A 14,007-nucleotide genomic window follows, 5' to 3' on the forward strand; every position below is an offset into this window, starting at 1 on the left:
GATTGCTGACTCATATAAAGTCATCTTCTCCATGGCTCCCTTTTCTGTTGATGACCTCCAAATCTCTAGCCAAGATCTGTTCCTTAGTTCTAAACCATTTTCCAAAAGCTCATCTTTCAAATACATACTAAACTATTTGGATTGCCCATAGAGTCCTTAAACTGGTGACTCCAAGAAGACTCATTGTACTTCTATTCAATTTTTCTCCTTCTCCTGTTTTCCTTATGTCAGTCTACCCACATACTTGCCCTTGGCAGAAACTTTGAATAATCTTTAACTCTTCCTTCTTCCATGCTCTGTCATCCAGTCAATGCTCAAAGCCTATCCTAACCCTAACTTTTGTTTGTTTGTTTTCTTTTGCTTAATTAACCCTAACTTTTTAATACCTCTCTTCTCTCACTTTCATGCCACCCTCATTGCCATTATTTTAGTTCTTCTATTCAAATTAATTTATTTAAAATAAAATAAGAGCTTCTTACCTGTTCTTCCTACTCTAGAAATTTCCTCTTCCAATCCATTCCCTCAACCTCATGAGGTATGTGTGATATTTGTAAAATACAATTCTGATCATATTTCTACGTAGACTAATTCCAAGTGCCTAAAGATGGCATGCTGGGTTCTTTATGATCTTCCATTACTCTTCTTTTCTGTCTCAAGCCATATTTTCTTACTCTCACACTTAAGTTGTTGGCATATGGAATGACTTTTGATTTTTCTATTCCTTTCTTGCCTTCCAGCCTGTCAAAAGTGCTCCAACTTCTTGGATCCCTTTCTAATCTCTTTTCCTGGCTAACTCCTGATTGTTCTTTAAGTCCTACATTGGGGATTCTTGTAAAAAAAGCTTTGCTGATGTCTCCTTGCCAAGGCTGAATTGATTTTGTCTCCCACATGGTACTCTAGTATACCTGGACATATACCTATTTTAGTAAATGTCATACTCATTGTTTATGTGACTTCCTTTCAGTTATACTGTAAGCTGTGTTTTTTAATATGTTATTGAAACCCTTTTACCAAACGCAGGCTAGCTTGACTCATTGAAAGCAGTTAATAAATGTTTGTTTAATTAACTACTAATAAAATGATTTAGTGATTGCATACATATTGTCAAATATTCATAAAACAGTTTGGAGTACCGTTTTCTGTTTGAGGTTTGAACACACAGCTCACATAGTTGTAATGTTGGGTTTAATCAAGATAATGTTTCTTAACAGGAAGGAAATGACATTGAAAAATTTCTTTACACGAACCTGCCTGACTTTACATACTAGACATTTTTTGAACAATTTAGTTCTCTGTATTTTTTTAATGGCTCTAGGGGGAATAAGAATTCTTTAATTTAAATGAAAAAGTGTCATGTACCTATTTCACTTCTGCTGTAAATTCTTTTGTATACTTTATGTTGTTTTTTGCGTGGATCTAGAAAGGTCTGTGTAAGAGCACCCTGATATTTTGAGTAATCTGGTAGACAAATTGTAAGGTGATACAGTAATTTTGAGTATCTGCTGTGTTCAGGCACTGTGTTGAACATTTTACTTATATTATTTTATCAAGCTCTTTCCCAAACAACTCTGAAATAGGTGCAGTTTTCCTCATTGTGCAAATTGAGGAATGAATGAATGAGAGGGTTCAAACCCAGGTCTTCAGTTTACCCCCACAGGGGGACTGAATCTAGCCCCTCTTTGTTAGTTTTTTTATTTTATTTATTTATTTTTTCCAGACTCTCTTTTAATTTCATTTGGCCTTTGGGACAAATAAGATGAACTCCTTTCCCCACCCTTAATGCTTGCAATGAGATAATTATGACATGCTTTAATACATTTTGTCCTTACTAAAACTTGGTAACTAAGAGTGTAGCTTCCAAATATACTAGCAGAACTAAAGTGGTATAAGAATAGAAAGGAACAATCCATAGATACAAACAGAAATGACATTAGATATTACAGAAAACATTATATATACATATCAGAGTCTTGGGGCAAAGACAGGTCAAGAAGCTGGGTTTGGGTTAGAGAACAGGGTGGCTCTATCGATCTATGTGTCAATATGGCCTTGGGCAGAGGTACCAGGGTCACAGCAGTGCCAATTTTGTTCCTAGAACTTCAAACTTTTTTTTTTTTCCCTAAGGAAATAACAACATTTAATTGGAGAAAAAACTTTCACAGCGTTTTTAATGTTTGTAACCCTTCTGAAAAATTTCCCCAGCAAATTTCAAATTACCTATCAGTCTATCATCTATCATCTATCATCTTCTATCAATCTATCTATGAATTTGTGTTTATAATATTCATGAATGTTTATATCCACAAATAATATCTTAGGATACAGTAACTATCATTCTATTTAATCACTGAAGCATATGCAAATATGTAATAAATTGATACTAAGCTTTTGCTCATGAGAGATACTTAAATATAAGGCCTTACAATATTTTTAGGGCATTCAGGTAGTATGGTGTAGATTTTAAACACTTTTTAAGCTTCCATTTCCTTTTCTGGAAAATGAAGATAATACTAATGCTTACCTTAATGGTTACTATGAGAATGAGAAGATGAGTATAATGTGTTTGGCTTAAGCAAAAATGGCAGACTTTATTGGTGTTGATGGCGATACTTTTATCATGCTAAACTATATAAATCAGGAAGATTTATATGGTTTTCAAGTAAGTCTGTATGTGAAAAAATCATCAGTGTCTTTGGAGACTTTATTTGGCACTTTCCAGTACATTACATTAGGCTGAGATTAGGGATAAAGTACAGTTATTTTGGCTAGTTGCAAGATCTCAACCAGTATTCATTTTTGCTACAGGAGAGAGTGAACTTTGTTGTAAAAATACATCTGTTTATATTGCTTTTGTATAAACACTGACAATTTTGAATGTTCCTTTCATTAATTAGTGAACTAGTTCATTTCTGGTCAGTTCTAAGTGCTTTAAAAGTTCAATAAGATTACTTTCAACAATCACACATTATTCTTAATCAAAATAGTCTTCCCCCCCCAAATCAAACCATGCCTACCATGTCATATGCTTCCTGGAACATGCTTTAAAGTAGAGGAATAGAGAACTACCAAAGATATTCTTGGACTCAATTATGCTTAGTTGTTAAAAGAAAACAAACAAAAGAATGAGCAATCAGATTTAAGTTTACTTTCTCAAACAAGCCATTGGCATTCTCTGTTGAAACAGTCCAGAAGTTCTGTTAAGTTGATGTAAACACCCCCATTCTCATTTTTTTCAGATTTTACTAATTTTTTTAAGAAACAAAATGTTTTTGAAGTGAATATTTTATGAGAAATTTTTTTTTTAAAAAAGAGAAGTATTTGTGAATTTTGAAGAAGTGTTAAAACGAAGGTAGAACTTCATTAGTGATATATTTTCTGACGGTTCTATTCCTGGATAAATGCAAATTATAGATAATGCATTAAGAAAAGAAACACATGAAGAACATTCCTTTCATCAAGCCTCTGTGGTATAGTGTAAAGAATTCAGAACTAGTTAAAATCTTAGCCTTACCACCATGGGCAAGGTAGTTAGCATTTCTGGACTTCTATTACTCCATCTATATAATTACAAAACTACTAAAGTACTTACTTCAAGGACGAATGTGAGGATAAATGACCTAATGGCCATAAAAAACCCAGGATAGTGTCTTGCACCAAGCAGGGACTAAATGATAATTCTTATCTCTCTTCTCTGACATCTTTGTTGAAAATTTTGTCAATGGTTTGAGATTGCTTTTTTTTTTAAATGGAGGTACCAGGGATTGAACTCAGGACCTCATACATAGGAAGCAGGTGCTGAATCACTGAGCTACATTATCCAATAAGAGCTGTTTTTTTCATTTGTTTTTAGGAAATACCAGGGACTGAACCCAGGTCCTTATACATGGGAAACAGGCACCCAACCACTTGAGCTACATCTGCACCCTGCTTCTGTTTTATCTTAACAGCCCACAAATAGTAGTACTTGGCACTCAATTTATGGTGTAGAAAAGAAATTTTATAAATACTACAGAATTCTACCAATTCAATTATTAAGGCAAAGTTTTGGGTTATTAATGCTTGGATTTTAGAATATTTTATGAGCATTGGGGGCTAATAATTTAAAAAGCATGGTAAATGGCACCTATTAATCTGTGCTTTAATAAATGAAGAGCATGGATTTGTTGATATACAAATTTTTATAAAATGATATATTTTGTAAAATATTTGGAAAAAGCTGTTTCCTTACACATTTTTAAATCTCCTTACAGTTCCCCCCCCCTTGTGATCTTATTATAATCAATGAAAAAAAAACAATTACCAAAACAAACTTCATCCCAACTCCTGGCTAAATGATCCTAAATAATGAATTACTAGAATTTGAATAAATGAAATTTTAATAATTATTAATTACTTTATAATTTGAGATCTTATTTTCAAAACAAGATTACATTTACTTATGATATTACTTAGCCATGGATAAAAATTATCCTTTCTTTTTTTCTACCTTTTGTAGGATATTCTAAACATCCTGGGACTATCTATAACACATGCCTACAAGGAATCTCTTTTTTTCCTTTGCTCTTTCTCTTTCTTTATGGTTGTCTTTATATTTTATCTTTGAATGACTTATTATTTTCAATTTTATATTCTTGAACAGAGATCTTATGATGAGATTAATACCTAGAGGGGAAAATAAGCTAAATTATATCTAAGAATTTTTTTTCCCACTTTTTGTTTTTTTCTGAATCTGAAACAATCTCAACAATTCTCTGGATTAAAGAATTTCTTAGTGGTCCAAATTAACAATAAAGCTTCTTTTAGGGACAATTAGATCCCCTAAGGATTTTCTTTTGGCAATTGTGCAAACTAAGGAAGGAAGGAAGAAAACAGCTGGCATCACTGACCAAAAACTTTGACCTTTAATCTTTAAGTAGCCTTTTGGGACAGTTTTGAATTATATAAGTAAATAAATAGCTATAATCCTCTAGTTTTTAATTGTTGTTTCTTCATTTCATTTCAGTACTCTTGATGTGTCAGTGAGCTTTAATGGAGGAAAATCTGTCTTGTCAAGCTCATTAATAATCACAGCCACAGAATGTGTAAGTAAATAAGTTTGCATAGAAGTTACATTTTAAAAATAGTTCTATCCAGAAATAATATATGTAGCCTTAGTGCTGTTGCTTACAATAATAAAGAAGGTTAAAACAATAACATTGGAGAATAATAAAAAGAAAAATACATATAGATTTTAGTGTGGATTTTTTTCCTTTAGCCACTTGTTAAAGGATTTTTAAGATAATATATATAATATTTTGATATTTATAAAATTCCAAAGTCATATTTAAAATAAAAACAAGGTGGGATAAGGATTTCTAAATGAAGCACTTTCCTTGAAACATTATATATTCAAATGAAATAATATTTTCTGTTAAAAATGTTAGATAATGATAGATGTAATGTTAAAAATGTTAAAAATGATAGATGTAAGACATATATCATTAAAAAAATTATTAGTGCAGCTAAATGGGTGACTTCATTAAATGTTGGTGCTTTCTAGATGAGTGAGGAATTTGATTTTGAGAACCTGATAATATCTTAGTTTGAAACTATATTGAAACTGTATTTATTTGAGATGATTGACTTACACTGTCAAAGATGTGGAATTTCACGTTTACACTTCATTCTTGAGACAATTTTTACTTGGTGTTGATTTTGTGGACTTATAGAGAGTTTTGACCTTAGATTGTTGAACATGAAAATAGGAAGGACTAAAAGGGATTTGCCACATGGCTGTTGTTTTGTTAGTATATTTTCTTTGTGAAAAATATATAAATCAAATTGAAAAGCAATACCTGCCCTCAAAAAGATGAAAATATTAAACCTAAATATTTTTTCATGACTTTCAGTTTTAAATTTGATCTCACAATACAGGAGATATCCTCACTCCAGAAAACAGAACAAAACAAAACAAAATAACTCAATGTTATTTGCAGAGAGGTAGTTGTGTTTCTCAATCCAAGAAAGCATTGCAGGGGAAAGAAGCATCCATATGGCCCCTAGGTCAGTATAAAACTCCCTCTGACAACACCCGTTCCTATTTTGAAAATAGCTAGGGTTTTTTTTTTTTTTCTTTTCTTTTCTTTTCATCTGTGATGCATGTTGCAATTTGTAGGTTTTGTGAATGTTGCAATTTGGAGATTTTCTGGTCCCTCAGGAAGCTGTTGACAGTACAAACATTTGTGGCATATAGTTTCTCAAAGTTTAACATATTGGAATGTTGTTCTTTCTCCATCCTTCTTATTTTGCACCTCCAGCCATCTCCCTTCACCTCTCCTCCACACAAGCAGGAAAATTGACCTTTGTCTCTATCCTATACACAATTTCAATGGGCAGGGATGCTGAAGTTAAATGGCATCTGACTGTATATAGGTTTTGGACTATAAGGAAGTCTTTCTAGTTCTCAGGAAAGGGTAATGTGAATTTAAGTAAGAGTAAGGGACATCGGTTGTGTCAGAGATGTGGAGAGAGTACAGGGGTAAGTTGCAATATTAAATAAGGATTCAAGGTAGATGTCATTGAAAAAGGTGAGATTTGGGCAAAGACTGGAAGAAGGTGAGGGAGTTGGCCTGAAAACTCTCTGAGGGATGCAGCTGGAACCAAGCCTGAAGGTGGCATTATATCTGGCAAGTTTAAGGAGAAGAACCCCGTGTGCTGGAGTGGAAATAGATGGCAGAATAGAAGATGAGAGAGAGTAGGGGGAGGTGGACAAATCACTTAGGGTCTTGGTCATCGTAAGGTTTTGAGCTTCTCATTTAAGTGAAAGAGGGAGCCACTGGAGGGTTACACATGATTTAACTTGATGCTTTAAAAGGAGCTTTCTGGCTGCTGTGTGGAAATAAACTTTGGCAGCAGGGGCAAAAGTGGAAATATGGGGACCAATTATGTGACTATTTCCATACACCAGGAGAGTGGGATGATGGCTCCACTAGGGTGATAGCAGTGGTGATGGTGAGAAGGGGTTGGATTAGAATGTATTTAAAGGTGGAGCCCATGAGATGTCCTGACAGATTAAATGCAGGGTATGGCCTGAGCAACTAGAAGGATGAGTGTTATCAACTAAATTGGGAAGGCTAAGGATAGAGCAGTTTTTGGAAGATCAGGAACTTGGTTTTGGATATGTTGAGTTAGAGATGTTTATTAAACATGTCATGGGAAATGTGAGACAGTTGAATATGCAATTATGGAGTTCTTGAGAGCAGCCTGCAATGAAGGTACAAATTTTGGAATTGTTAATATATGGATGGAATGATGTTCTTGACCAAATTCCACATTATTTTTACTGAAAAAGTGGCTTTCAGGAGATTAGAGCAAGAAAGGAAAGAACCAGAGAAAGGTTTTGCAATTATGTAGGAATCTAGACTAAATGGGCCTTGGAGAGAAGGTGGGATTTAAAAAAGGTGAGAAGTGGGGTCAGCATGTTACAGATACATAGCAAGTATGGTGGGAATGTGTATGGAGTGCTGAGAAAATCATGAGAATAGTTGGTAGATATAATAAAAAAGAAATTTGGAATATAAACTTTAGATTAGATTATCACTAGCCTAAAACAACAGATAGATTTTACAATTGATACAACAGGCCTGTGGTTCCCAAACTACTACACCTAAATGTAAGGGTTGAAAGATAAAAAGTAAAATAAATAAAAATAGAAAAATACGTGGCATTGTTCATAATACTAGATTTATTTAACCTGAAAGAATTCTTTATTCTGAATTGTTTCGCTGCTATTTCAATATTAAAATAGCCTTTGATTTAGGGAAGGTTGACTAAATTGTCATTTCTTCCTCTCACTCTGCCTCCCTCCCTCCCTCTCTTTCCTTATTCCTCATTTCTCCTTCCTTTCTTCTTTCTCCATCTATATTGTTATTTGGCAGAATGATTAGCCAGCAAAACTGTCTGAGAAGCTCCAATTATTTTTTTGAGGTTTCACTGGTTTGAGAAATTATGAAGTCTGCAGTAAATAATAGGGTGCTTTTAATGGGTTTAGAGCATGAGTGTGATGGTGCAATGTACTATTTTAGGAAAATTAGTGTAGAGGTACTGTGTAAGAATTAGGACAGAGAAAGAAAAACAGGGCAAGGAAAGCTGTTAGAAGACAAATGCTGGGATCTAGGCAAAATGCTTTAGTTTCAGAATTGACTAATGGTAGTAGAAACAGCATTAGAGACATAGTAGATGTGTTGTTTATGAAGAAATATACTATAAAGTGACTACTTGTGGAAGGAATGGCTGATTTCAAAATATTGAACCTTGTGGTTTGAAAGAATGACACTACCATTGGAATCATCTGAAAATAGAGCTGAATCTGGAGATGAAGAGAATTTCCACTGTAGAAGTGCTGAGTTAGTGAGCTTGGGGATGTCAAACGGGTAAATGTAGATGTAGCCTCAAATTTCAGAGAGGGGTCAGGACTGGAAACAAAAACTTAACGTTTCACTTTCATTGAAGCTGTAGGAAAGGGAAGCTGGAAGCATTTAGTATTTATGGCATATTGAAGTGGGAGGAATACAAGAGTGAATAAGAGAAGGAACAGCTGAAGACAGGGGCAAACCAGGGCACTTACCAAATAAAGAAGTCAAAGGAAGATGGAGTTCCAGCATGACAAGGAGGCAGCACCAGTGCCTCAGAGAGGTCAGGGAGAACGCAGGCTGAGACAAGGCTTCTGAGCTCACCAGTGACCTTGATGCTTCAGCCCAAGTTGATCTGAAGTCCTCTCTTCTGTGTGAATTTTATTATTCTAATTAATATAGAATAATAAATGCCATAATTAATTGTATCGTTATGATGATAATCATGATAATTCTTTTTTTGTTAGATTTAACCATTATTTTGTATTTAACCTCAATTACCTAGCATGTGGTAGTAATATTACCATTTTGTAGATATGAAGAGTGAGACAGGAGCTGATGAGCTGTGCCTGCTAATTTGTGTGTTAAATTTCTGTACAAAAATAGAAGAGAATAGTGGGTAGTCTCGTGACAGTACTGGGGTGTCGTACTGAAGATGATCAGTCTTTCAGACATATTTGGGTGTGGTGTGTAGTTGAGATGTAGTTAGTGATATGCCTCATCACTAGCACTGCTTTTGTCTTTCATGAGCATTTGAAAGCAAAACAAAATAAAACACTGTGAGTCTGGTAATTGATTAATTCTTGTGAAACTGCCACAAATAAAGAAAGCCCCTGTACAAGTGCTACAAGAGGTTCCAGGCTCAGTGCTGTTATCACCCTGTGATAACACTTATCCCACTGAGCTATAATTTCCTGTTTACCTGTGGGTCTTTCTCTCCAGTGTGAAACGTTGTGGTTGGGCGGGCTCCTTGCTCTTGCTGCCTGCCCAGCGTCTAGTCCTGTGCACAGTGCAGGCCTTTCAAACCATTTGGGAAATGTATGAATGAAAGTAGGTGTGTATTTAGTTTATTAGTGGGGAATCCAAAGTTCAGATGTAAGACAGTAGTCCTTTGTCTTAAGTCTCGTCTCAGAATACCTCTTAAATAAATGAATCTCTGCCTAAAACTGCAATAAAAAAGGTGTCTTTTTTTCTTGGAACTACTGCTTTTCTGCTGACTCTCTTGGTAACATGTTTTCTGAGCACATATTAAATGCCAGGCCCTGTGCTAAATACTTTATATGTGCTAAGCATTTTATTATCTTTTAAATATCACACTCAAGAGGAGGCTATTACTACTAAATGCTAATTTTAACAGATGAGAAAACTGAGGAACAGAGGGCCACCTCTAATCTTTTGCATGTTTGTGAAAACACATTAGGTGGAGCCAGCCTCAACAGGGTGCGTGGCTTGACGAGCAGAGCTTAGACTGATTCCAGCCCCAACTCGCTCCTGGGGAAGTGGGCTTGGGGCCTGACAGGTTGAGTCACTTGCTCAGTTTCAGAGTCTAGTAAATCATAGAACTGAGAATTGAACCCACATCTGTCTTTCTCTTAGCCTTAACACTTGCACAATCTGCCATTTATACCCAAATCCTAAACTGATTTATTATAGAACAGGGTCACGTTTTTTATCTGTAAAGGGCCAGATAATGATAATGACTAATTCAGGCTTTGAGGGCTATACGGTCTGTCTCATTTATTCAAACATGCCATTGTAGTTTAAAATGGCTATAGATGCTGTGTCAACAAAGGGGTGTCACTGTGTTCAGTACAACTTTGTAAACTGAAATTTGATTTTCATGTGAAATATTCTCCATTTGAATTTTTTCAGCTATGTGAAAATGTAAAAAAAAAAACCCAAAAACACAAAAGAGATGAAAACAAAAAGTTAAAAAAAACCAAACCAAACAAAAACAAACAAAAAAAGATGAGGTAGATTTGGGTCACAGTTTTCTGATTCCTAATTCAGAAGATTCCAAAGTATCCAGTTAATGCAATCGTCACTGATTCTGTGACTTAAAATTCTGAAACAAAGTAGAGACCCATTTCCCCTTTTCTCTGACTATTTTATTCTAATGTAGTTGCTGTGATTATTTTCTAGATAGATTATAACATCTTATTTAGTGCAGTTTTGAAACTTTTAAGTGATTCCTCTTTTCCATAGTTTATTTGCAAGTACAAGAGTGACTCTGATTTGTTTTTACAATTCTATGATTCTCTTAGCTCTAATTCAGTCATATTTGGCAGAATAAAATTTTGATTATTATAGTTTGCTTTTATAAGAAGATAAGAAAATTAGATGTAGCTAGGCTTCAAAAACAGTGTTTTGAGGATGACTAAAAAACATAAACCTCCTATATTAGTCAGCCAAAGGGGTGCTGATGCAAAATACCAGCAATCAGTTGGTTTTTATAAGGGGCATTTATTTGGGGTAGGAGCTTACAGATACCAGGTCATAAAGCATAAATTACTTCCCTTACCAAAGTCTATTTCCACATATTGGAGCAAGATGGCTGCCAACATCTGCCAGGATTCAGGCTTCCTGGGTTCCTCTCTTCCTAGGGTTTGCTTCTTTCTGGGCTCAAGGTTCCTCTCTTCCTGGGGCTTGCTTCTCTTTCATCTGTGTACTTACTTCCTGGGGCTCCAGCTTAAGACTTCAGCATCAAACTCCAACATCAAAGACCCTCCAACTCTGTCTTTTGTAATGCCTTTTGTCTGCAAGTCCCCACCCACCAAAGGGCAGGGGCTCAACACCCTACTGACACTCTGAATCCAATATACTCTCATATGCCCAGAGGAAAAGACCAATTTACAAACATAATCCAATATTTCTTTTTGGAATTCATCAATAATATCAAACTGCTACACCTCCTAACCTAACATCAAACTCAAGATTCTGGTAGGTTCCCAGTTTAACCCTTTAAAGAGTTTTAATTTCACGACCTTGACCATCATCTGGGTAGTGAATCTCAGACTAGGCTCTTCAGTTAACTTTCGTACCTGAGTTTACACAGACAATTGAAAATGCTACTTGGTTTTTAGGCCTGTAGTTAGGAAGGATTAATCCAAGAAATGGCCAGTTGGAAGGCCATCCAACAAGTGGCCAATTCTCTTTGTAATAAAGAGAATTACAGCTTTTCAAAAATTGTGTTTGTTAACTTTTCATCATCATTTTCAGATGCCAGTCTCCTCCCACTCTATGCCTTTGCAGAGTGGACTTTGTCTTGTTCTTGCAGGAAACCACTAATTTTGCTCCCCACCCACTCCCAAATCTCCTCGAGTTTTCTTATACTTCCTCAGGAGGTCTTCTCAGTACTCTGGGCTAGGTTAGTACCCACTTTTACACACTTGTATCACACTCTCCAACCGTACTTCTCACATTTGTGTTTATGTTTATTCAAGGATTGTCTTTCTACCTAGTCTGTGGGCTTCATGAGCTTGTTCCACATTTTATCCTGGGTGCCTATTTAAGTGCCTAACATGCAGTTGGTGTTCATCAAATATTCTTGGTTTGTAGGCATTAATATTTATTTATTCCACTTAGTTTAAGAAAAATGGCATTCCAGTGTTGAACATTTTTAAATGATTTTTTTTTTGACATGTTTAAAGAGATGCATGCCAACTGAAAGAGGGAGGCTCCTAGGTTCTGCCTATAATACGCATCTATGTGTAAGCCTATTTAGTTTCATATTGCTCATCATATGATCCTTAAATTCGCAGTATGCAGCATGGGGTCTATTTTCCTTAATTTGTTCATAAAGTTATATGAACAATGAAAGTATTTTCCTTTCATGGCTGAAATCTTCCCTACTCTGATAATGGCTCCTGTAAATCAAAACAAAGGAAATGTGAATGCCTGAGTTTGTGTCCAATTAACTGCACTAAAGTCTGTCCCATAATTTCTTGCCATAGTGGGGCTGCACTAGATTCTTTAATCCTTTGACTCTTTTTTCCATCATGCTTAGCTTCAGTATGAGACAAAGTTGGTATTTAATGTTTCTGATGTGAAGCTTTAGAAAGTTTGTGTTTTTATAAATTATTTGTCTCAATTTTAAGACAAATCTTTGATTACTACTGAGATGATTATGCCATCATAATAAATGAGTATTTGCACGTGGAGGTCCATGGCATTTTACCAGTGCTACTAATTGAAGCCTCTATTTTTTTTTTTTTTTTTTTTTTTAGGGGAAATCAAAAATTTTATGTCATTTTTACGGCCAGTACATTTACTTTCTATTCTAACTGAGAGAAACATAGCACAATTTTCTGAATTTCCTGCTTACAGCACATGCATAAAAAGGAACAAACTAACCACTGAACTTTTAGTAGATTCATACCCTCAGGTTCTATGTCCTTCTTTCTGAACACACAGTGTGGATTCTAAGAAAAGGGGAAACCAAACATTCATAGAGCATTTTTGAAAGCTGTATAGCACAGCTAAATGGTGAGCCTTTCCACAGGTGTTCTCACTAGATCCTCATGGGGGAAATGTCTACTGGAGAATGTTGTCTTCATTCTTTACTTGCACAGTCACAGAGTCATGGATGGGGGTATCCTTCATAGGAACTTATGATTGGATGTGGCATAATGGATAAACTTTTGGCATTTATCTCATAGGATATCGTGGTTTTCTACGATAATCTTTTCTTATATTACCATTTGCCTTGATTTTTGAGCTTAGTGTAATCAGGCCTGTGTAGTCACATGATTTGTTCATCAGTGTTTAGAATTCTGTGTAGTAAAATGACCTGGAGTATTTCCTAAGCAGTCTGATGTAAGCTATGATTTTTTTTTAGCTTCAAGAACAGAGCACTTAGATATTTGCCTGGAAAATTTCTATAAATATTTATTTCCTTTCATTTTCCCTCCCTCTCGCTTCCACCCCTTTCCTCCTTCTTTCCCTTCCTCCCTCTCTTTTTCATTCTACCAAACCCCAAGTCAAAAAGTTGCTGGATATGTGCATGCATTTTAATTCTAATGTTTTAATTTACAAGACAAATGAATTAATTCTTTATAGTAAATATTACAAAATAACATCTTCTAGTGTCTTAAGACCTCAAACAGTAGGTTTTAAATATAAAAGTATATTTTGTGTGTATGTGTGTGAAATTTCTGTAGTGCTTTTTGTTTGCTTCTTATAAAATATAAATGAAATGAAATGATCAGGGATTCTGTATGATGCTTTGGTGCTGCCGGTTTTGGTTAATTTGAAACCTAACATCAACCACATTAATATTTTATATTTTAGCTATTACTTCTTACCTCTAGATACAAAATTAGAAATCAAAAGGATAGTTTTATTTGCTCATGTGTAGTTGATTCTTAATTCTTTTCCTGAAAATGTCTGAAATTAAGAATGTTTTATGGTTCATTGTGCTATGCTGAGAATTATTTTAAAGATTACTTTTTAATTAAAATGGATTAGTTTAAAATATGAAAGGTTACTATTAATAAATCCATTTGAAAATTGATTTGTTTTGAGATTGTATCCAAGCCACTAACTGGCAATATTTTTTTCTTTTTTTCCTCAGTGTGATAGTAAGAGGTGACATAGGGTAAAGAAACACATTTCAAGA

At 34.8% G+C, this 14,007-nt stretch overlaps 1 protein-coding gene across 1 annotated transcript in view; it reads left to right on the forward strand.

Annotated features, from left to right (window-relative positions):
* ANTXR2 (ANTXR cell adhesion molecule 2) overlaps positions 1-14,007 on the forward strand; it is a 141,185-nt gene that overhangs the window by 48,396 nt on the left and 78,782 nt on the right. Inside the window, exon 11 of the mRNA XM_004470820.4 lies at positions 5,003-5,081. Within this exon, the coding sequence (XP_004470877.1) occupies positions 5,003-5,081 (79 nt within the window). The remainder of the gene's footprint in view (positions 1-5,002; positions 5,082-14,007) is intronic.

This window comes from Dasypus novemcinctus, chromosome 1 (assembly GCF_030445035.2).
Source record: "Dasypus novemcinctus isolate mDasNov1 chromosome 1, mDasNov1.1.hap2, whole genome shotgun sequence".
Classification (NCBI taxonomy): domain Eukaryota; kingdom Metazoa; phylum Chordata; class Mammalia; order Cingulata; family Dasypodidae; genus Dasypus; species Dasypus novemcinctus.